General features: G+C 43.4%; 1 protein-coding gene across 2 annotated transcripts in view; it reads left to right on the top strand.

The window, feature by feature from the left end:
- The first annotated feature begins 1,933 nt into the window (after positions 1–1,933).
- The window catches only part of MAGI3 (membrane associated guanylate kinase, WW and PDZ domain containing 3), a 241,320-nt gene continuing 218,271 nt past the window's right edge, over positions 1,934–24,982 (top strand). For both annotated transcript variants that reach the window (XM_039249087.1, XM_039249088.1), the window contains exon 1: positions 1,934–2,756. In XM_039249087.1, the coding sequence (XP_039105018.1) occupies positions 2,441–2,756 (316 nt within the window). In that variant the 5' untranslated portion in view covers positions 1,934–2,440. The remainder of the gene's footprint in view (positions 2,757–24,982) is intronic.

The following is a 24,982-nucleotide window of genomic DNA, read 5'->3' as shown; positions in this document are numbered from 1 at the left end:
TAGTGTAGGTAATCATTCAGAAAAAAATACTCCAGCTTTGTCTCAGATCTAGATAAATTTGAGCAATCCACATGTCTGCTGGATATTTCCCTCTCTTCTTTCTAGATGCACGGTTTCCTCTGGGATGAACAGCATCAAAGGCCTTTCTTTGCCCTCAGGCTTCTGGTTGGATTTGGCCACGGGGATGTACCAGCAGGAGACTGGAAGAAGGTGGTGAGTGAGCTATAAATCCCCCAGCTTCCTCCTTGGGTTATCACCTAGGCTGACCGCATCCCTTGACTGAAGGTCACAGGCTCCTGTCTGGGTGCCCTTCTTGTGCTGAATTTTGGTTCCTTTCCCCTTGTTCTGCAGACCTAGCAGCTTCTAGCCCCCAGGGTTCCACCTTCCCTTGTGGTTTCCCACACCCAGCCCACATCCTTGTCAAGTACCATTTGTTTCCGGCTAGGCTCTGACTGATACAATGGTGTGAACAAAATCACTGCAGTTGTTGAAACTTCGTCTAGTCTATCTGATACATGATGAGATTGTGGAGTTATTCAGAGTGTAAATAAGGGCTTTCCTCAGCCACTAAAGGGAGACAGGAGACTACATAGTGAGAAGTCATACTGAAAAAGGAAAAGTATCCTAGCTCAGAAAACTTTCTACTTTGAGGCCAAGAAATCAGAGTGGGCTACCTGGAAGAGATATTTGGGCTGAGGATGGTTAGGATTTTTAAAAGGAAAAACTACTGGGGAGAGTGTAAGCCAAAGTGAGGGAAGAGAAAAAGCTCAAAATCTTGTAAAATTAGTGCTGGAGAGGACTTAAGATGTTATTTAGTTAATGTTAGTTCTCCCTCCACCTTCTTTACTGATGAATAAGCTTGGAGCGGAGACCTGGCCACGGTCAGACAGCAAGTTAGTAAATAGCGTGCCAGTACTCCAGTGCAAGTCTGTTTTAATCTCCCCTTCTACTTCTACATCACTCTACCTCCTCTCGAGCAACCTCTCCTATTAGCCCATGACCCCCTTGAGAGCAGGGCCCGTTTTCTTCATCCTTGAACCCCAGTACCTAGCACAGTTTCTGACGTAAAGTCCTCCTCAACATCACCAGCTACAAACAGTAGCTGTGAGGCACCATGCAGATGTTTCATATGCACCTCCTGTAATCTTCACGATAATTTGGAGTGGTATAATAATCTCCACTTTTCAGCCCAAGATGCAGCTGCTAAGAGAGGTGGTCTAATTTGCCCGATGTCACACAGCAGGCAAATGTGTCCAGGACTCTTACCTTCCATCATGGGTGTCCACTAACATGTTGAATGAGTGAATGAGAATGAACGAACAAGAAACATCCGCTGAATGCAAGTGATCGGTTGTGATAGACCACCCTGAAGACCCCGCCACCTTGGGCAGCGGACTCTGCTCTCCCGTCTCTCCTGCAAAGTACACCCTCTCTTGGAAGCGCTCCCGGGCTCCACCCCCAAGTCCGCCCCTCTCTCCAGCCACGCCTCCACCTCGGAGTGCTTTCCGCTCTTCCCAACCGAGTTTTCGCTTGGCACCGGCCGCCGCACGGAAGAGGCCTCTCTCGGCCCTGCGAAGGGTAGCCGGTTCCATTCCCCTGCCCCTCCCTTCGGCCTCCCTCACTCTTCAAACTTCTTTTTTCCACCCTCTTTAAACTTCACTCATCCTAGTGCCCGCCTCCTCCACTCCCACCCACCAATCGGTGGTCCTCGCTCTCGCCAAGGGTCCGCCCCCTGCCCGCTGGGGGCCAATCCCCGGTGAGGGAGTCGAGTGCCGGGGCGCGTTCCCAAGCGCCCGGCCTGTGACGGCAGCGCGCCGGGCGCCGCGCGGCAGAAGGGGGCGGGGCTGTGCATGAGGGCTGGGCGAGGGCGGGGGGAAGGGAAGAGGGAGGCGGAGGAGGTTGCGGCGGGTTTGAAAGCGGCAGTTTCCTGGCAGCTGGGGCAGGCGTTGGTCTCCGCTCTTCGGCTCCGCAGCGGCCGCAATCGATCCTGCGACGGGTCTACGCGCGCTTCTGCGCGCCCCCGACGGATTTTTCCCGTTCCGGCTCTTCCCCCTTCACCTCCCCGCCCCCCTGCTTCTGCCTTTCCCGCCGCTCCGCCGCGGAGCCCGGGGGCCAGCCGGCGGCCGTGACCCCGCCCGAAACCCCTCTGGAGCCGCCCGGGGACAGTTCCCCTCTCCTTTCTTCAGCCTCGCCCGGGTGGCCCGAGCGCAGCCCGGCAGCGCCGGGGAGCGCAGCCGGGAGGGGCGTCCGAGGGGCGTCTCGGGGCTGCGAGCAGCCGGGCCCCCGCGGGCTGCAGTCGGGAGTGGGGGGGGGGGGCGCCGGAGCGGCGAGGCCCCCTCGCCGGGCTGCACGGGCCGCCGGGCCCCCAGGCTGAGAGGGGGCCGGAGCGGCGCCCCCGCCGCCCGCGCGGGGTCTCCCCCATGGTGCAGCGGGGGTCGGGATGTCGAAGACGCTGAAGAAGAAGAAGCACTGGCTCAGCAAGGTGCAGGAGTGCGCGGTGTCCTGGGCCGGGCCCCCGGGCGACTTGGGCGCTGAGATCCGGGGCGGCGCGGAGCGCGGCGAGTTCCCCTACCTGGGGCGGCTCCGGGAAGAGCCCGGCGGGGGCACCTGCTGCGTCGTCTCGGGCAAGGCGCCCAGCCCAGGGGATGTGCTGCTGGAGGTGAACGGGACGCCTGTCAGCGGGCTCACCAACCGGGACACCCTGGCTGTCATCCGCCACTTCCGAGAGCCCATCCGTCTCAAGACTGTGAAGCCGGGTAAGCCGGCTCTGTCTTTCTTGCGGCGGGGGTTTTCGGGGGGGCAGTCGGGGTGGGCGTCTTGGGGGCGCGGCCACCAACCACCGCTTATCGCTCTGGAGAATCTTAAACCTTCTAGGTGGTGCCGGACTAGCTGGCGAGGGGGAGGGGCGGCCATGGTGATTCCCATTTTGCCGACGGGAAAACTGAGCTCTGGCTTGGCCAGGCTCCTCTGCAAGCGGTCATAGAATTGCAACCAGAAGCAGTTTGGGTTTCTTAGATCTGTAGCCCCGTCTCCTACCGAGAGTTTTTGGCTAGAGAGAAACCAGCCTTTCCAGCTCTCCTTTGTGAAGCAGGTCCTCGTGATTGTAGCATATTCTTTGCAACAGTCTTACGCATATTCTAACAGAGAAAGAGGTTTTCTACTACTGAGGCCCTTGGTGCCAAGGTTACCGCCTAGTGTACCTCGGAGGGCTTGGCTGCTTCGGTGTTTCTTCTGCACTAGCAGCACCTTGGAGCTGACAGCCTAACTCACTCAGGCCAGGTGGTTTCAGGTGTCTGGGTATCGAGGCTGTAGGGTGTGTGGCCGACTAGTGCGTTCTTGCGGGGAGCTGTTGAATAGTCTGGGTTTCTAGAGAAGACCTAGGTGCCTCATCTCAGTCTACGCTTTTCCAAATCTTTGATTTTACACCAATTTTGTTGAAGTGGGGGTGGGGGGTGTAAAATGGGCCCCTGTTAACGTGGCGTCTTTCATGCTAGTAAGAGCTACTGCCAAGCACGTTAACGTTTATGTTTCAAAGCATTGATCAGACTGCGTACGGTGAAATCTGATAGTATGCAATAGTCCTGCTGTATTTGTTATTCACGGCATTGTTGGTCGTTCCAGCATTGCTTAGAATGTGGTTCTGTTGTCTGAGATGCTTTCGGGAGAGAGAATTATGATCACGACATTATTAGAAATCAAACAAGTTTTGCTGAGTGTGCTCCACTGAATATATAGTGCATCAAAATATAATGGGCTGCTTAATTGTGACTTGGGCTAGAGCAATCAGTTGTTCTCTTCACTGCAAAATGCTGGAAAATTCGGGAGAAAAATTTAGCATGTTCTCTCCCTCCCATTGTTTTTTCTCTCTCAGCAGCTCACTTTGGAAATCTCTCTTTCATAGTCGTTGGGCTTAATGGGAACTGATGGTTTGTGGTGCAGTATACATATGTGAGTATTGTGGGTGTACATATGAACACACACACCCCCTCACATGTCCCTGTAATCTTAAATTAAGATTTTATTCGTGTGCTCTATTTCATCGTATTCATTTAAAGCTTATGGTTTATGTAAGGTTTTCTTTATTGTTAATTTGAAAAACTTTGGCAGACTTTAAAAATCTTTTTCTGTATAGTTTTACAAATTCAGAAATTCTTAATTCAAACTTTGAGAACCATATGGGAAAGAGGGAGGAAAGGTTTTGGGGGGCTGTGATGGCTGTAATTTAGGGAGTCAGGCACTGTCTGTAATATGCAAAATACTATATAATACAGCACTTACTAATCTAGATGTCATTTAGTTCAAATCCCATGAGTCAGGGAATAATGAGAACATCTGCATCATTGCCTTGTGTGTTGTTTTGATTAGTTGGGGGCACAAATGAGAGTATAACTGTTATTTTCAAAAACAGTTTTTAAGATTTAATAGGAGGAAGTTGATGTATCCTCAAATTACTGTGATTCTTTTATAGACTGGGAGTATTAGTTTGGTCTGCATGCTGTATATTTTCTCAGTGTTTATTTGAGAAAATAATTCCGGGTTTAGAGTGGATTCAGTAACATAGATTAGCTGTGTTGAACGAACATCATATGCTCCAGAAAGTAGTTGACATTTTTATGGTACTAAAATTTTGTCCTCTTGACAACCTCAGGCACTGTCCTACTTCAAATGTTTAGCCAGAAAAAAGGGGAATAACTTATATTAATGGGTTTAGCATATTTTCTGATCATTAATAATAAAAATTCGGAATACTACACTTATTTTTTTAAAGATAAGCTCTTCTTCAGTAATTTCAAAAGGGTACCTCTATGTGTCATCTGAGTTGTTATTCTTGTTTCTAAGCAAGTTGTAATTTAAAAATGTTAATTTCTCCAAGGATAGTATCCTTAGTTTTTTAATGGGCTCATGTTAAGCATTAGATTGGATGGTTTTCTGGAATGGCTTTGCTTAAACATTTGTTATAAAATAGCAAAATTTCTGCAGGTTAATTACAAGACTTCAAATATTAGAAACTAAGGAAGCAGAAGAGGTTATTCCTAGAACTTCGGGTGTGGTTAAAAACAATAAGTATCATCTCCAAAGGAGACAAAAATTTTCTTTTAGGATTAAATTTGAAAAGTATGAAGATAGGAAGGAAATTTAAAAAGGAACTTGCTCTGCACGTTTTTTTTTTTAATTTTATTTAAACTCTGTGAGAAATGGATTTTCCAACTTAGTAAGGAATTGTAAAGTGTACTTAATACTGTCGTTTGTCTTATAGAACTATATTCCTGAAACATATCATTTAGAAACTAACATAGTACAATAATGAACTTAACCATTTCTGTGAGATGTAATATTAGTGGGGAATGATCTCACATTCGTTGTCTTCTGACAAAGTCCATGGCAAAAGGATGTGTATGGATCCTTCCTAGTTTGTTCGTTTGTTTTGTCTGGTACCTGCTAAGGGAGCCCAGCCAAAATCAGCACCAACACCCAGATGATTTAAAGACTGTTCTTTCTAGCAGAGACCATCTTTAGCTTTGATTTGGGGCTTACTTTTTTTTTCTTACTTGCAAATTCCATTAAAGATTATAATAAATTCTTTAAAATATGCTTCCTAATCCTAGGCGTTGCTTGAAAGAATTAGGGAATTTCTTATTGGAATCTTATTCGTATCTAGTATTTGCATAGTATTTAGCAGTGAGTACATCTCTGTTTCGAAGACAGCCTTTAGTTTCATCTATTCTTGGCCAGCTGGTCACCTGTTTCTTAATTACAGCCCTGTCTTTTTATCATCCCCCCCCCCCCCCCCGCCAAAGAGAGAAGTTTTCACTTGAATTTGAACTTTGTAGTTTCACAGTAGTAAAGGAAGTTGAACTTTGGACCTCTGATGAAATTGTTTCATGATCTAGTCTTGTGACCAGGATTAGTTTCTTTGATTTTATTTCAGAGCATATTTTTAAGCAACTTCTATTTTGGTTAAGGATAGAAGTAGTTAATTTTGTTCTCAGTTTCTCCAGACTATGAATGCACAGAGTTTCATGGAATACTCACTTCTTCATATACTTTAAAACACCTATTTTAGTGGTTACAGATTATATGGCTTTTATTTCAGAGGTTAAGTATTGATAAGTGCGTGAAATCATTTTCTACTGCATTATTCACACTTTGTTTTCAGCTACCTTACATCTGTTACTGTATCTAAAGAAAATCCTGAGGATCAATGTTACTGTTTAAAGAAACACTAATTTGAAAGAGACCTTGTTAATTGTAGGTAAAAGTCTTTGCCCCCGACTCTGAGGCATCTGATTTACAGGGGAATTTTTGTTAAAATGAGCACATTCCTGGAAATACATTCCCCATTGGCGAGGACACATTACTAGAAGCTTTTAAGGAAGGATGTTTATGTTATGCCAATCATGAATAACCCTACCTCCCTTTCTTTTCACTTTTGGATCTGTGTGGGGGTTTTTTTGTTTTTGTTTTTGTGTTTGTTTTTGTTTGGTTTAGAGGGGATTTGGGGACTTGTGAGTGTTTTGTTTAGGTGGTTTTCCTACGAAGAAGGGGAGGCTGAGAGAAGTTAAATTGCTAGCCTCCTTGGTTTCCAATACAAAAAAATTTCTTTTTTTTTTTTAACAGTAGAAATTAGAGATCAGATGAGGCAGCTTCTCGGTTAGGGAAAATAGCGTTAAATTTTGAAGAACCTTAAGTTGGAAACTTACTTGTTTTCTCAAATTTTAGTAGCTTTTTTTTGGGGCCTAAACTTGGTCACAAGTCATTGAAGTAACTTCAGGTTCTGGACTCTTCATCGACACCTTCCATACAGCTTTTGCTGTAGACACAGAAGAAACACTTAATATTCTGCTCTTTTCAATTTTCATACCATTTTTATTTCATTCAGCTTACTGCTGAAACTGATTTTTGTAGAACATAACTGCGTTCCTGGGGAATAGAAATTGTTTTTCCTCTGAGATTCTGGGATGTATTTTATAAAACCTCTTACAAGAGACAAATTTCAGTGTGTGCGTGTTTCCTGGTCTCTAATTTATGTAAGTTGATGGTAAAACAAATCTACATTTGTTCTAGTATCTGACTTACAAAGTTAGTGCATACCCTTCTCAGGTGAATAGTTTCGTATAACATCTTTACTATATAACCCCTGAGTGCTTTGTAAATTTTGCGACCACTAAGGGGGTTGGGGAGTATGTTGTAAGAGAATTTCATTTTATGAGCCACTTTGGTATTTGGTACCAACTTCAAACTCTGCCGATTTCTAAGTCAATTTTTGGTCGTTTGTAATTTGATAAAGGCTAAGTGTTTTGGTATGGAAGACTAGAATGGTGACTCTTTTTTTAAATTTATTTTTTGTTTTATTTATTTTTTTGAGAGAGAGCACAAGCAGGGGAGGGTCAGAGAGAGATGGAGACACGGAATCCGGAATCCGAGGCAGGCTCCAGGCTCCCAGCTGTCAGCTTAGAGCCCGACGCGGGGCTCGAACCCATGAACCTCAAGATCATGACCTGAGCCGAAGTTGGACGCTTAACCGACTGAGCCACCCAGGTGCCCCTAGAATGGTGACTCCTTTAATTAATTAGTTTTGTTTCTCTTCTGAACTTTTGAGCAATTTCCTTGTAATCCTACATTTTGGCATAGAGAAAAAAAATGCCCGTTATTTCCAACTGCTCTGAAGGGTAAAATTTTCAGTGGCTCAGCAGCTAGTGTTGTGAGAGATGTATTTGTGGGGAAGAGTTGCTCATTTCCTTGAACGAATATTATTCAGAATGTTTCCCTCAAAAGGTGCTTATTTTACTTTATAAAGAGAAAATGGAAAGTTCAGGTACGGGCACACATTCATACCCTCAACAGACATTTGGTGGTGGTACCCATGTGAACTAGTGCTGGTGATATAAAAATGTGAAATCTAAAAGTGGACCAAAAATGGCCCCCATCTTCAGGAAGCTCACACTTTTACGGGAGCTTAAGGTTTCATGGGTAACGGATATCTATAGTAAGAGTTTGCCCTTTTCCACTTTGCCTCGAATACTTAAACTCTTCAGGTAAGTTGGAGTATGACTTGGTGGAAGCTAGACTAATTGGTTGCCAAGCACACTGCTAAAAAGTGGTGTGGGGTTGCATCTTAGAATTTGGGCTCTGCAGTCATTCCAAAAAGGGAAACAAAATATGAACACAGTTATCTTTTGAAAAGCCCTTAGTGAAATTGCATTCAAAATATGTTGGGTCTGTGTTTTGTTTACAGTGTACTTTATACATTGTATTTATATCGTGCCGTTTGTAGGACAGGTACTATATGCTTCCTTTCCCCTTATACCAGTCGCTGTGTTTTGGTTTAACACCAGATGAAATGGTTTGCTTGCATTCAAGAGCTAGGTTGGTTTTGGTGTGTTTTGGTGTGTGTGTGCGCGTGCGCTTAAATAAAACCTATTTCTTAATTTTAAGAAATTCTCCCCATCTGTGTGTGCAGAGGGAATCTGTAATCTGTGTTAAATGTGTACGTGGCAAATGTGAAAGAAGGCTTTTATTCCTTTTTGTGTCTTGTTGGGGTCCTTGCCACCTGTCCTTACTTTGTGCCTTGGCTAGCCGGGGAGAGAATTAGAAAGAAGTTTACACTTACCCTAGCTTTGAAAGGTGGATATATTTTGATTGGGTGCAATTAGTATCCTCTGAGTAGTATTTAAGAAGCAGAGGAGGAGAATGTGGGACAAGAATATTCAATACAGTGAGCACTGAGTGTTATGTAGAAACTAATTTGACAAACTATTTGTAAAAAAAAAAAATAAAAAAAAAGAATATTCAATACAGGTATTCAATATTCAATACCGATAGGTCTGCGGTATAGTCTATCTCAGTAGTGTGTATGTATGTGTGTAAAACCTCATTGTGTATAAATGCACAGAAACGACATTATAGAATAATTGGAAAATGGAGAATCATGCTAATTGTTTAAATATGTAGGTAGCTGTAATATGAATCATCTTATGAGGTTGTTGGTTTTTTTTTTTTTTTAATTGGAGCTTGAAATGTTTTTCTTGTAGAATAATGCTGGTAAAGTGCTTAATGCTATTTCTACCTTCAGTCCTATTCAACTCATAATGTAATGAGTATTTTTATTTAACCCATAATGTAGCTGAAATATTACCAGTAGTACTGTGCTTTACAGTAATAGTCTTTCTTGTGTTGCCTTGGAAGCCTAGCCGATTTTATAGGAAAATGCAAATTCCTAGTCTAGTGAAAAGGGAAGTGGAAATAGATTTCCACCTCAACCCCCCCCCTTTTGTTATAGTCACAGTTGACTCACTTCCAGAGAAGAGGGTAATACCACTATATCTCCATCCCCCCCACCCCCAGCAATGTGTTCTAATGCATCTGCATTGCAGTACTCCCCAGGAGCGATTCTGCCTCCCTCCCCACTAATTTCAGTCATTCCATGGTGGGGATGCCTGGACTCCTTTTGAAGGGGAGCCACCCAGGTCCTCAGACTTTTTCGCAATAATCTATTTGCAGTTCAGGGCTTTAAAAAATATTATGTAACGCAAATTGGAAGGAAATTTTGCTTCAGATTTATTAAAATGAGCATCTATTCTATTTGGAGGCTGTCCCTCTTGTTTTGGGTATGCATTATGAACAGTAACTGATTTATTTAATTAAAACTTTCTAGCGTCTTAGGCTCTTGGGTTTTTTATTGTGGAGATAATTTGAAACACACAATTATTTTTCTTGTTTCCAGAAAGTTTGTGAGAGGGTCCTGTTTCTCATTGTTGTTCTGACTGGGAATTACACGTGACCATGAAAAATGGGATTTTACTGCACATGATGAACATTTAACAGAAATAGCTTTATGGAATGAAAATATTCTGAAAGGGAGGGGGGAAAAGCATTTATTAGGAGATGCTTTATATGTGATTTTAATCAAATAGAATAAGTGAAATTTTTCCTCTAATAATAGCTTTTTAAATAATTTTTTTAATGTTTTATTTATTTCTGAGAGAGAGACAGCGTGAGCAAGGGAGGGTCAGAGAGAGAGAGAGAGAGAGAGGTAGATACAGAATCTGAAGCAGGCTCCAGGCTCTGAGCTAGCTGTCAGCAGAGAGCCCAATGCGGGGCTTGAACCCACAAGCCGTGAGATCATGACCTGAGCTGAAGTCGGGTGCTTAACCGACTGAGCCACCAGGCACCCCTAAAATAACTTTTAAAACTCCCCTTTAACAGAGTAGCCTTGGAGACTTCTTACTCTTTGGATATGGTGATCCAGTTTGCAACAGGTATCTGGTAATATATAGATCAGATCTCATCAGGAAGGGGAAAAAAAACCCCTAATTCACATGTCAGTTTCCGTGTTTGTAAGGATTCTTTAGCAAGTAACAGAAACTAAGGTTAATTTAGGCTAAGAAATTTATTGGCTTACATGAGAATGCACGCCTACGGCTGTAACAGCTAAATTCATGCTCTCCAGTGATGGTCATCGGGATTATTACTTGGCTCTTTTCCTCTGTGTTGGCTTCTTTTTCAACTCGGCTCTCCGTGTAGCAAGCAAGGTAGCTCTGAACCCCCAAGTCATACAGAGTCCTTAACGCTGCTCATCTTTGTTCTGGAATCCAATAACAAATTTCATGCAGGGACTTTGTACCCATCTTGTGGACCAGTTGTAGAGAGAGGGCAGTAGGAATGATGATTGGTCAGGCCTGTGTGACATGTCTGCTCTTGCAGCTGGGCATAGAAAGCACAGTGTGATTAGTAACTGTCCTGGCACACCAGGAGATAAGGGATGGGTAGTTCCCCCAAAGACTGGACGCTGGTGAGACAACACTCTAGGAGATGGCCTCTTTTAAAACATTTCCTCTCTTCCTGCTTTGAAGCCAATAGCAGTACACAGTTGTCCTCAAGCTCTCGTTTTTAAAAACCCAGATACTGACTCTAGACCAAAACTGAGGTGCTCGTTTTACTCAGTTTATTTAAATATTACAGTTTTTGACGTTTTTAATCTAAAAAAGCTGCTTTTATCTAAATGCTCTTTAAGAGATCATCTTAATTTAAAAAAATTTTTTTAAGTTTATTTTTGGGAGATACACACACACACACACACACACACACACACACACACACAGAATCTGAAGCAGGCTCCAGGCTCTGAGCAGTCAGCACAGAGTGGGGCTCAAACCCATGACCTGTGGGATCATGCCCTGAGCCGAAGTCGGACGTCCCACAAACCGAGCCTCCCAGGCACCCCAACATCTCATTTTTTTTTAAATGTGTGCAATTTAAAAGTACTGCTTGTAGTTTTTCATTTTTTTTCTGCCTAACATCAAGGTTTTCTGAATAGTGTTGCTTGTTCTTAGGTGGATAGGATACTTTGGAGGACCATTTAATTATCTTTGGCATTGAGAAAATGATTATTCATCTAGTTAATGCAGTTTTTAGACTTAAGATTATTGTACCATTTTGAACATGAAATTCTAAAATAATTGCTTTCCAGGGTGTTTTGCTTTTAAGACATGGTCTTAAATATAAATTTGAGGATGCGTTTTTATTGTATTATTTCTAAGCATTCCCTAATAATACCTTTCCACCATGATCTCATAGAAGTCCAACATAAAGAGACTACTACTTCACTGACTCTTTGAAACACTACTTAAGCGTGTAATGTGCTATCTGTTTAATCACGTAGACATTGTAGGATAACATCTAACTATCTTTAAGTTTTTTCCAACCTCCGCTGGGAGTATTTGGAGTAGAAGCAGAGGCTGAGAGAGAGGGGTAGGTGCTCTGAATATCTTTTCACATTATTTTTACATTCTTGATTACTATATAAATATCTTCAACTCGGTACCATTAAAAACAACATTAATAGGAACCTTCAGTTTATGTATGATGTGAACAATAGGGATTTTGCAGTTTGGCCCAGTGTTGTCTGGTAGTTTGTATCTTTAGCGAATGTTAAATATTGTCAAATCATTGGTAAATATTCTGTACATGAAAACCAACCTATTCGCGGAACTGAGTGTGATTTTTCAAGAATCATAATGACTTTGTGTTTTCAGATTCGTTTATGTCCCTCTTAGATGTCTTCAGACCTATTTGGAAAACCACTGCCTTCACTGCAGAAGTCTGTTACTGGAATTCAGTATTAATTCCATATATTGATTAATTAAGCCATGAGATCTCTTAAAATAATATAATTTCCTTACCTCTGCTCACAGAACCATATCTTAGCCCATCTCTGTAGCTTTGGGCAAAAGAACATTTTGTTAAAATATTAATTTTAGCTAAGGATACTTGGCACTGGTTTCATTGTTTTAAGTTGGAATGTCCATATACTTAAAACTTTAATTTCCTTTTAATAGAATTAGAATTGCTAACTAGGGCTGTCTTATGGCAAAATGCTGATGAATGAAATGACACATCAACCTGCCTTTGATGGCCCGTCTAGGGTGGCAGCCTTGCTCTGGGTCTAATAGGAATCTTCTGACTTGGGGACTTGTTGAGTTGCCGTGTGCTGAGTAACAATGTAACATATACACCCACCTCATTTGGTTTATAAGGTTGGCGCACACGTATTCCTGGAAAGAACTTTGTATGTCGTCATTCTCTGAGTCAGGTGTTAACCTCTTTTACACGTGAGAAAAGATGAACACACTGAAGGTGCAGAAAGATGAACACACTGAAGGTCTCAGACTCACAAGGAGGACCATGAACTGAAGCAACTTAAAAAAAATTTTTTTTAGGGGCGCCTGGGTGGCTTAGTCGGTTAAGCGTCCGACTTTTGCTTAGGTCATGATCTCGCGGTTTGTGGGTTCGAGCCCCGCGTTGGGCTCTGTGCTGACTGCCAGGTCAGAGCTTGGAGCCTGTTTCAGTCTGTGACTCCCTGTCTCTCTGACCCTTCCCTGCTCACGCTGTCTCTCTCTCTCTCTGTCTCCTAGAAATAAATAAACCATTAAAAAACTTTTTAATGGTTCATTTATTTTTGATAGAGACATAGTGTGAGTGGGGGAGCAGCAGAGAGAGAGGGAAACACAGAATCCGAAGCAGGCTCCAGGCTCTGAGCTGTCCACATACAGCCCCATGTGGGGCTTGAACCCACGGACTGTGAGATTGTGACCTGAGCCGAAGTCAGCTGCTCAACTGACTGAACCACCCAGGCGCCCCTGAACTGAAGCAGCTTTGAACCTGCCCTCCTCACTTTCCAGATAGAAAAATATTTCATTGTCTGAAGAATCTGCCTTAACTTCCTTTTTCTCTATTAAAAGGAAAAACCCCCACAATTTTGAATTGTTCGAGTGGGTGTTAAGTGCAGTGAAACATTGGGCAAGTACTTAAAATAAAAGCTTCGTTGCTTCTGTTTCTAAACAAAGTTTGTGACAGTGCAGTTTAATCTGTACAGCCACACTGCATGATGAAGTAGTTATTCCCAAGAGTTACCAATCAGAGAGACAGTATGAATTCTAAGGCCTTGTTTTCAGCAGTTCTATGTAAAGGCCTGGATACTCTTAGCATAAATATACTTGTGGAAATTGTATACTTGATACTGCAAATAATACCTTGTTCTCATGTTTCCTGTCCACTCGCTCTCTAATTCACTCACCAGGAAAGTGTTAGCACACTTATCTTGAGCCAGGTGGTCTAAGAACTGTTCTGATGCATGTACACCTGAATACATTTTGGAACTAGGGTATTTTTTATAAATATGCAGACTCTGTTCAAAGCATACCTTGCTTTTAAATAAAAACCAGCTAAGCTAGACAGAAGAAGATCTCCTTGTATTCAAGTAGAATCTCTCTTCTTCCAGGCTTCAGGAGCTACACGGTAAGGTGGTTGCATTGAAGAGGCAGTTAAAGTGGGTTGTGAAGTGTTGGCACCTCTTATTCTTTAAGTGTTTGTACTGTTAGGTTTTCTGTTTGGGCTGAAAGTCAGTCGTTCATCTGGAAGGAATCATAGCAATCCAACTAATACCCTTAGCCTACAGATGAATAAATTGAGGCTTAGCAATAGCAGGTGACTGTGTTCAAGAGTTGTAGCATAAAGCTCTCAGAGCGGGGACTGGAAGTCTGGTTACTTTTATGGCTTTGGTTTCTGGGAGAAGAATTTCTGTAGGAACCTTGAGTGAAATTGTGGGGGGAGGGGCAGGGAGACTTACCTGTTAAACATATCTTGTCTCTTTGTGAAATCTACCTTGTTTTGGAATGAAGTATCCCGGTCCAGCCTCAGTCTGGTAAGCCATCAGCATGCAGTGAGTGTTGTTATGTTAGAGAAGTTAGAGCAAAGAAAGAATTTTAATCGTTGTATATAATGTCACAGGTTTTTAATCGTTGTATATAATGTCACAGGTTTCCAGGATATTTGTAGCCATCTGTAATGCAGTAGTTTGTGGTGAAAATCTAAAGAGTCAAAATGGTTAGCTGGTGTCAGAGCTGTATATTTAAGTATTGGTTCTTGTTAGTTGTTTTAGCCTTGAAAAATTATTTCTCGCATGAGAAAGATCCTCTGCAATGCTTCCAGTGAAATCCTTCTGATTGGGCGCTCTGTGTGGCCGACTAGGGTTGCTCCTCTTGCCCTTCTCTGTGGGGTGATAGTCCAAGTCCAAGTGAGAGGTGGCTCTACTTCTGTTTTTTCCCCTCGGCCTGAGTACAGTGGGGGAAAATGAGTTTTAGGGCTCAGGGATGTGGTAGATGAACTGTCAAGGGCGCTTCAGGCTCAGGAGCCTCGAGCTTGTCTGGCTGTAATGATAGTTGACGTGACTGAGATGGGGGACTGTGCTCCTGCTGGGTACAGGACAAGTAGATGTCTCAGCCCGCTGAGACCTGGCTGCAGCAAAGACTCACCTGGGTGAGACAGCACTGAAGAAGGGGTTCTTGGGTGGCAGCTCTGAGGAGACTGTCTTCATTAGGTGTGATTAACGGGAATTGTAGCATCTTGCTTGGGCCCTTGGTGTGTCTGAAAGAACAGCCTGAGTATCTGCAGTCAGTCTACCATATTTTCTTGCAGCATCAGTCAGGGTAAAGTGCAGGAAACAGGGATGTAATACAGGGAATTAGTTGCTTAGGGAATCTTTGAAAGGGCTAGAGAGCTGGGCTCTGGCCAGGAGTCTGAGAATGACTTCTAGGACACATTGGAACAATCTGCCACTGTCAGGAGGCTGCCACTGTGACCAAGGAAGAAAACTCACTTGCCCTTGTGACGAAGGGCCCATAGCAGCCTCTGCTGTTGACGTCCTAGATGCTTGAAGTCTAGAATGTGGTGTCTGGCCGGGGCCGTTACAACTCCTTGATGCCTCAGGGCTATTGGCTAGATGCTGGCACTATGCTCCTTCAGTACCAGTACCCTTGAAGCTGGATGCTGACATGCCTGTGACCCTCATTGCTCGCTGAGAACAGCTGAAAGCCACAGGCTGATGGAGCTCTGCTTCACTTCTGCCTCCCATATTTTGTGTCCGTCTTAACGGTGGAACTGAATTTTCATTCCCAATACTGGCCCTAACGGAACCTGGAAGATAAGTTTTTCATTTTCCAACCTCTGCATTTCGGGAATGCTGTTATAAGCTGGTGATGCTGCATGCCCAGCTGACCCCCCCCCCCCCCCACACACACATCTTTTTAAAGATGCTATTTAAATACACTTAAACCCTTTCCTGATAACTCCTGGTCATTTCTGCCAGCTCCTCTTTCTGAAACGGCCTTCGTTGGGATGATCACAGGGCCGATGGATTTTAACATTTCTGTCTTTGTACTTGCTCATGTCTTCCCTGACTCAGGCCCTGCTGCTGAGATACCTGTGTTTTCTATCCCTTGATCTCCACCTCCCCTGCTAGCTGCAGGCATCGGGACAAGGAGGGCACCGCAAATGAAGCAACCGATTCATAGGCTGATCAGCAACCTGTGATTTCGCAGCTTAGAAAGATGACTAGAGCCTGTAAGAATCTCTCCTGGGGATTTGAACTAAGACAGAGAGGAAAGAATTTCCAGTCGGGAGTAGGGACTCCGGCTGAGGGGTTTGCAGTGATGCCCTGGAGTTGGTTGTACTCTTTTGTGAGACAAATGGTTAAATTTTCAGGAATGGTATGAGTGAGTTGTCAGGACAGCCATTTTACAACTTTAAGTTGCATAAAATTACAATTAGGCAAGCTATGTTAAAAACAAAGGTACTTAATACTCAGAATTAATGATTTCTGTATTTTCAGCTTTACTGAAGTATAATGGACAAAATTGTGATATATACAGTGTGAGGATTTGATATGCACACATTGTGAAAGGACCCCCACAGTCGAATGAACATACCCATCACCTCACACATTTACTGTCTTTATTTTGATGAAAACACTTAGGTTAGTAAATTTCAGTTATGCAACATAGAGTTGTCCACTGTGATGATCATGTTATACATTAGATCCTCAGACCTTATTCAGGTTACAACTGAAAGTTTGCATGGTTTTGCTAACCTCTCCCCTTTTCCCATATCCCAGCCCCTGGCAACCACCACTCTGTTGTTTCTGGGTTTGACTCCTCCCTCCCTCCCTTCCTTCCTTTCTTCCTTCTTTCCTTCCATGCCCTATCATAATTACTCTAATACGCTTTACTACCCTTTGTGCTCTTGGGTTTCTTTATATCTATTATATCTGAGTGGTGGAAATACTATATAAGGGGTGCCTGGGTGGCTCAGTTGGTTAAGCATCCTACTTTGTCTCAGGTCATGATCTCAAGGTTTGTGGGTTCGAGCCCCGCGTCGGGCTCTGTGCTGACAGCTCCGAGCCTGGAGCCTGTCTTCGGATTCTGTATCTCCCTCTCTCTCTGACCCTCCCCTGATCATGTGTGCACGTGTGCTCTCTCTCTCTCTCTCTCAAATTAGAAAAAAAAACATTTAAAAAAATGAAAAGTACTGTATAATAAGTTATCTTCCCAGCCTGGTTTCCACTGTTGTCATGGCTGTGGTGGGCGTTGTTAGCATTTATTAAACGCACCACCAAGTGTGAGTTGGGGAGGGAGAGAGAAGGGTGGAAAGGCCACGCTAAACCAAACACCAGCTGAAGTTCTAGGAGGAGAAAGAAGGAGTGAGCAGAAGAAATTGACGCATGCTGTGGGGCTGAGGGGTGTTCATAGTAGACCGCAAGAGGGAGGGACCACAAACCCCACTCCCCAAGGTCCAGGGTCCTTCTGGAGCCCTCCTAAGGCCCCGGTCTCCAAGAGCGGCAGCTCTGCCTGTTTGATCCCCTGTTCTCAGAATTCTGTGAAATTTTGAATTCCTCTGTGTCACCAAACTTAATAGGACACTTTGAAATTTTATGGTATTTTACTTATAAATGTTTATGCGCCTTTTCTCATGAAGAGGAGACAGTGTGTTGACAGTTTGGGTTCGGATTTTGTGGGATGGAAATGGAGGTAAAGAAGGTCAGGACGGGCAGGAGCAGCGTGATGTGTGGTTATTTCTGGGGAGGAGCATTTGTAGTTTCTGGTCCACATCGCTGCCCCAGGTATGTTTTATATTAGAAGAAGATTGAAATCCCACAAAGGGATGCCTACTGCAAATGTACACATTTTACTCCGTGGCATTTTTCACGTGTAAACAGTGTACAGAACGTTAGAGTTGCTTGTACACAGAACGGCGTGTTACTGGTATCTCCCTCTTCTCTGGTAGCTCCAGCCTCTGCCTTTAGGACCTGCTCAGGTGCACCCCAGTATCTGTAGCTCCCGGCCTCAGTCTCCTTCGCTGCCTTTGGTCAGCTGCTCCCTCTCTGCCCATCTCTCCAGTTTTGTTTTCTCCGTACTCTGCTCTCCCACACGTCTCTGCTTTCCAAAGAAAAAACTGACCTTGGAGAGATCCTGCCAGCCAATGGCCAATGGCAGTGTTCCTTCACTTCCCCGTGAGGATTGTCTGATCTCGGGGGGGGGGGGGGGGGGGGGGGGGGGGGGGGGGGGGGGGAGGGGTGTCAGGTGTAAGCCTAGGGTGGCCTTCATCTATTTTCTTTAATGTTTGTCCTTGCTTAGATATTCAGGAGCTGCCCTGTCCCCCCGGAATATGTGCCTATGTGTTTCTTTCTATTTCTGGATTTGGAAATACTCCAGAAACCTGGTCTCTGGATAATAGTTTTTGATACCCTTGTTTTAGAGGTTCACACTGGACTGCACATAGTAAATAAACCCTGTCTTTTAAGAAGTCATCTTGGGCGCCTGGGTGGCTCAGTTGGTTGGGCGACCAACTTCAGCTTAAGGCATGATCTCATGGTTCATGAGTTCAAGCCCTGTATTGGGCTCTGTGCTGACAGCTCAGAGCCTGGAACCTTCTTCAGATTCTGTGTCTCCCTCTCTCTGCCCCTCCCCTGCTCATGCTCTTTCTGTCTCTCTCTCAAAAATAAACATCAGAAATTTTTTTTTTTTAAAAAGTCATCTTAAAAAAAAGAAAAGTAATTGGACGGGCACCTGGGTGGCTCAGTGGGTTAAGCATCTGACTTCGGCTCAGGTCATGATCTCAGGGTTTGTGGGTTCGAGCCTCGCGTTGGGCTCTGTGCTAACAGCTAGCTCAGAGCCTGGAGTTGCTTCAGATTCTGTGTCTCCCTTTCTCTCTGATCCTCCCCTGCTCACGCTGTCTCTCTCTCTCTCTCAAAAAAATAAACATTAAAAAATAGTGATTAGAAATGGATCTTTGAAAGGCCAATAGATAATCCCTTAAGATAATTTCTTACTGGGGAGCCTGGGTGGCTCAATCAGTTAAGTATCTGACTTCAGCTCACATCATGATCTCCCAGTTCGTGAGGTTGAGCCTTACATCGAGCTCTATGCTGACAGCTCAGAGCCTGGAGCCTGCTTCAGATTCTTGGTCTCCCTCTCTTCTTGCTCCTCCCTGACTCCCACTCTGTCTCTCTCTGCCTCAAAAATAAATAAACATTAAAAAAAAAGACTTCCAAGTTCTTCGGTGGCTTTTTTCTAACTTTGGGGGGCTGAGTACAGTGGGGATAGGTTCAGAGTTTCTTCTTTGTGCTTTAGTGGGGCTCCTCTCTTTAAGCAGTGGGGCCGCTTCCTGAGCTGTTAAGTAGCTTCCTGCTTCCTGAAAGAACTGTTGTGTGAGAGTGTGGTCCTCACATGCTACTTAGCCAAGGCTCGATCTTGCCCTGATTTTTCACCTCAAGTTGCTCTAGGAAGCTTTTCACTGGGGGAATCCAGAGTATCTCCATTTCTGTTGTCCTTGTTGTCTGTTGGTTTTTAAAACTAATGTAACTAAACAAACACAGCGCTGGGTGCCTGTAACTTTATACATCACAATGTAGGGCCAGTTGTCTTTTGTATGTTCCTAGAGGTGAAATTACAACCTCCAGACCATCTTCTGGCCAAATCCAGACAGATTTTTAGTAAAGTTCGATGGAATTTTACATAAAACTGTGGCAAAGCACAGTTGAGTTGTAGGACTTTAAAATGTGGGCTTGGAATCAATCTGTGGTGAAATCTCAGTTCTACCGCTTAGCATCTGTTACCTTGGACAGATTACTTAGACGCCTTGGATTCTTCCTCTGTAAAGTGAGTGTAATCCTGCATCTCTCATAGTGTTGAAAAATATTGTGTTAGATGCAATTAGGCGGGTGTTTATCCCTGTTTTAAAATGGCCCAGAAAAATCATTATTTTATTCATGACACTTGTTTGTAACAGGTTTAGAATATTTACTGTTTTAGATCACTGACCTAATTACATTTCTCATAAGGCTGTTAATTCAACCATAGAGATAACTATGAGTTACCCTGTAGAGCTGGGACCAGAAGTGAACGTGGCTTTTCTCATTAAGTAACAAAATTCAGAAATATACGTGTGTCTGCCTTAAAGGTAAATAATACCATGACTAGCTGAAAAGTTTGCAACGTTAGGTAATAATGCAGTGTACATTCTAATGGGTTGGAATTGTGTGCCTCTCAAAAGATATGTTGAAGCCCTACCTTCAGGACCACAGTTCGGAAATAGGGTTGTTGCAGGCGTAATTAGGGAAGATGAAGTCCTCCTGGGGCGCCTGGGGGACTCAGTCGGTGAAGTGTCTGACTTTGGCTCAGGTCATGATCTCGCGGTTCGTGGGTTTGAGCCCCGCGTTGGGCTCTGTGCTGGCAGCTCAGAGCCTGGAGCCTGTTTCAGATTCTGTGTCTCCCTCTCTCTGGCCGCCCCCCCTCCCCCAAGCATGTGCTCTCTCTGTCTCCCCCCCCTCTGTCTCCCCCCTCCCTCTCTCTCTCTCCCCCTTCCCTCTCTCTCTCCCCCTCCCCCCTTCCCCTACAGTCTCAGAAAAAAAAAAGTTAAAAAAAAATGACCTCCTCCTGAGTAGGGTGGGTTCTAGAGAAGGGACACCTGAGGGGAGGATGCCCCGGTACCACGTGACTGGAGGCAGTGCTTTGAAGGGCTGTACCTGCCAACCAGGGCCACTAAGGATTGAGAGCTATCTCCCCAGAAGCTGCAAGACACAGAGACTGGATTCAGAGTCTCGGAGAGATCGTGGCCCTGGTGACACCTTGACTATGGACTTGCAGCCTCCAGAACTGTGAGAGAATAGATTTCTATTGTTTCTAGCCACCTAATTTGTGGTACTTTGTAGCTTTAAGAAACTACTATACATTTTATCATGATAAGCATATCCCTGCTATTTAAGAGACCCCTCCATGTGGAAAAAAGAGAAACATCTCCGTGCATTAAAATTAGCACCTTCTTTATAACATTAAATTGTGGATTAATATGCTAGGGGTAGTCAAATATTATTTCAGCAATTAATATGATCGATAACAAAAGCTAATTACTGTGTAAATTCCCTCAGGCTGAAGGATGACAGCATTCTAGAGAAGGTGCGTCACTTTATTACACAGGTTTCCTCACGTTCCCTACCTTTACCTTTGTGTGTACCGTTTAGACGTAGGGGGCTGTGTGACCTTCCTTGATGCTTTCCAGATAATTTGGGAAACTTATTAAGCCACAGAAGGAATGCTACATTGTAGGTAAATGTTTACCGAGGGCAAGTGAACTAGCACCACAGTCCAAGGTAAGAGCGTGATAAAGTTTTCGTTTGGCAGAAATTTACTGAACATCTGCTAAGTGCGTGGCAGTGTTCAAGGCATTGAGGGTATGGCCATAAGCAATGCAAGTAAGCTCTCTTATGGAGATAGCATTTCCTTTGGGAAGGTAGATAATAAATAAAATACAAACTAATGCCATAATAATAATAGTAGTATCAGTAGTAGCAAAGACTTCAGTAGCTCTTACCATATGCCAGGCATTGCTTTTAAGTGTTCTCCTTCATATTTATTTAGTCTCACAAGGACCCTGTGAAATTGTGTTATTCTGGTTTTCAATCTGAGAAAACCTAGGCACAGAGAAGCTAAGTGACTTAGCCAAGGTCACACAGTTGAGGAAAGTACAGAGCTGGACCCTGCATCTACGTAGTGCAACTGCAGGGTCTTTCTTCATATTCTCCACCCCTCTGAAAAGGCCTCCCCGAGGTGGGGTCACGTGAGCTGCAAGTTGAATGACTAGGAGGAAGGAGTCTGCCGAGTGAAATTTTTGAGAAGAAACATTGCCGTCAGAGGGAATTATTAAGTACAAAGGCCTTAATGTAAGAACTGCGTGTGCCCAGGACTGGAAAGGCCAGTGTGACTGGTTGCTGGTAAATAAGGGGTACAAGCCGTAGGGCTGAGGTTGAAGACCTTGGCAGAGGCCAGCGGGGGTCCGTAAGCCATGGTAAGGGGTTGGGTTTCATTCAGATTCTTAGTGTCACCAGAACATGTAGTGTTGGAGAGTGATTATCTGGCTTTCGTTTCAGAAAGTCACCGTTTACAATTTGGGAGGGGCAGGAATGGAGGAAGGGAAGGAGTGAAGCTTGGCGGAACACACGAGTAGGGACGCTGCGGTGAAGGGGGCCGACGTGAGGGAGGTCTTGGAAGAGGAGTTAACAGGACTGATTGGTTGCAGGTGAGGAGAGAAGAGGTCTTCAGGGTAACTTCTAGTTTTTTGCTTTGAGCAATTTGGTGTGTGGTGGTGCCATTTCCAGGAATAGGAAGGAGAGGAGGTTGGGGCTAGTGAAGAGGTTTTTCTGTGGAAGGGGTATATCCCCCATCTAGATTATTTTCTTAACTCTCTACTCTCCTTCATTATATTTAACCTATCCCTGTATCCATCCATCGGTCCTGTTTTTTTATGTATTTCAAAGTCAGTTGTGGTCATCAGTACATTTCCCCAAGGAAGGTTTTTAAAATATCCATTTTTCTTATTTTACAGATGAGAAAACTCGAGTGATAAGCTCAAGGTCATGTAGCAAATTCTCGGTAGATCTAGGATTAGCATGCGGGTTATCCTCCGTCTCAGACTCTACTTTGATTATATTTTCACAAACGTTTAAGAACAAAAGTGAACTTTGGGGACTGGGCCAGTTTTGCTGCCAGCTAGTGCATGTGCTAAAAATCTCTCGGACCCAAATTTCAAAGACAAGATGCAAAGGATGTGGTACTACTGTTGCCTTTGATTGGATTACAAAGTTAGTTTATCACTTAGGACTTGCTGAAAGTACAGTATACTGGGGGAACTGAGAACGTTTTCAGATATTTGGTCCAGGAATGTAGCTTGGGATTCTTCCAAGCATTAATCCTCTTTCTGGCAAAGCCTTTGCATTTAATTAGCAAATCTTCCGTACATGCCTACTATGCTCTCAGCCTCACGCCGGGCCAAGATACAACAGGGAATGATTCATTTCCTTTCAAGGAATTTAGCCTTTTAGTTTTGTTTCAATTTCCTCAAATCTCTCTCCGTCGATCACTGTATGTTTCTTTAAAAATGCAATAAAAGCTGTGGTTTGAAAAGGTAAGGAAGCTTATTTAATCTAGGTGAAATTTCAGCCTCTGTGGCAAATTTATATGCATATTCCATAGGCTGCAGGTTTTTCATTTGCTTTGTGAGCACCTTATTTTCTAAGGAGTGAAACAGGCCATTTTAGTCTCTGGCTGATGGAATTAAGTAGCTGGGTTATCAGTGAAGTCAATATCAAGCTTGGAAGTGAGTAGTGATTTGAGCTGGTATAGGAGTATGAGACCTGTTTATCCTTAAAAGTGACACTTAATTGATTATTATTGATTGATGTTATTTTTGTGCTTTCTTGTAGAATAAACATTTTCACAATTTATTGACTTCTGAAAGTTGGGGTTTTAAGGAAATTGACCCAGTAGATGTTATGTTCTTCCCGTGCCATGGTTGCTGTCTGTTGTAACATTTAATATCCTCCAGCAAGGCTCTCGCTCTTATCTTTCCAAGCTCATTTCTCATTATTCCCCAGTACAGATACTCCATTATAGCCAAACTAAAGTGTTTGCCATACTTCTTCAAGATTACGTCTCAAGTTTATTTCCTTCAGAGATTTTTCTAGGATTACAAATCTCTATTACAAATCTTATTTGTATACTTTGCAGCTCCAGGATACTTAAATGGTTCTGTACTTTACCATAATACATCATTAATTTTTATAGCTCTTTAGCTCGGTTATTGAGACTCCACCCAAAGGACTGTGGTATTGGAATTGGTCTATTACTAACAGTAAGGAAAATGTCCAGATTTGCATTGATCAATAAAACACTTTCTAGACTGGAAGGCATTTCTGTACCTTTGACTAAGAAGAGCTTCGCCTTGGTGGAAGGTTCAAGAAGAACAGTTTACTCTCCCTGATTTGTCTAGGAAAAAGAGATGCAGATGGAATTCAGTTCCTTGTCAGTAAGAATTAGAAACGTGTAGAGGGATTGGAATGCAAATACATGCAGCCACTCTGGAAAACAGTATGGAGGTTCCTCAAAAAATTAAAAATAGAACTACCTTACAACCCAGTAATTGAACTACTAGGTATTATCCAAGGGATACAAAAATGCTGATTCAAAGGGGCACATGCACCCCAGTGTTTATAGCAGCACTATCAACAGTAGCCAAAGTATGGAAAGAACCCAGAAGAGCCTATTGACAGATGAATGGATAAAGAAGATATAGTATATATATACACAATGGAATATTACTCAGCACTCAAAAAGAATGAAATCTTGCCATTTGCAACAACATGTATGGAACTAGAGTGTACTTTGCTGAGCGAAATAAATCAGAGAAAGATAAATATATGATTTAACTTATATGTGGAATCTGAGAAACTCAACAGATGAACATAGGGGAAGGAAAGAGTAAATAAAAACAGAGAAGCAGACAAACCATAAGAGACTCTTAAAATACAGAGAACAAACTGAGGGTTGCTGGAGCGGGTGTTGGATGGAGGGATGGGCCAAATGGGTGATGAGCATTCAGGAGGACACTTGTTGGCATGAACACTGGATGTTAACTATAAGTGGTGAATCACTAAATTCTAATCCTTAAATCATTATTATACTATATATTAACTACTGTAGATTAAAAGAAAGTGTAGAGGGAGAGGAAGCTAAAAATGACCATTTGAACTTACTTGGAATATATGTTTAAAAGGAGAGGACTTTTGGGGTACCTGGGTGGCTAAGTCGGTTAAGCGTCCAATTTTCACTTAGGTCATGATCTCGCGGTTCGTGGGTTCGAGCCCCACATCAGGCTCTGTGCTGACTGCCAGCTCAGAGCCTGGAGCCTATTTCTGAGTCTGTGTCTCCCTCTCTCTCTGACCCTCCCCTGCTCACGCTGTCTCTCTCTCTCTCTCTCTCCTAGAAATAAATAAAAAAATAAAAATAAAAAAATAATGTTAAAAGGAGAGGACTTTTTAAAAAGCTTTTCTGGGACACCTGGGTGGCTCAGTGGGTTAAGCGTCCAACTTTGGCTCAGGTCATGATCTCACGGTTTGTGGGTTCGAGCCCTGCATCAGGCTCTGTGCTGACAGCTCAGAGACTGGAGCCTGCTTCAGATTCTGTATCTCCCTCTCTCTCTCACTCTTCCCTGCTCATGCTTTCTCTCTCTCTCTCTCTCTCTCAGAAATAAATAAAAAACATTAAAAAATAAAATAAAAGCTTTTCTTAAAAACAGGATACAAATACAAGACAAC

The sequence above is a fragment of the Hyaena hyaena genome, unplaced genomic scaffold (assembly GCF_003009895.1).
Source record: "Hyaena hyaena isolate Hyena2069 unplaced genomic scaffold, ASM300989v1 scaffold_330, whole genome shotgun sequence".
NCBI lineage: Eukaryota > Metazoa > Chordata > Mammalia > Carnivora > Hyaenidae > Hyaena > Hyaena hyaena.
This window is presented reverse-complemented; position numbering and strand designations above follow the sequence as displayed.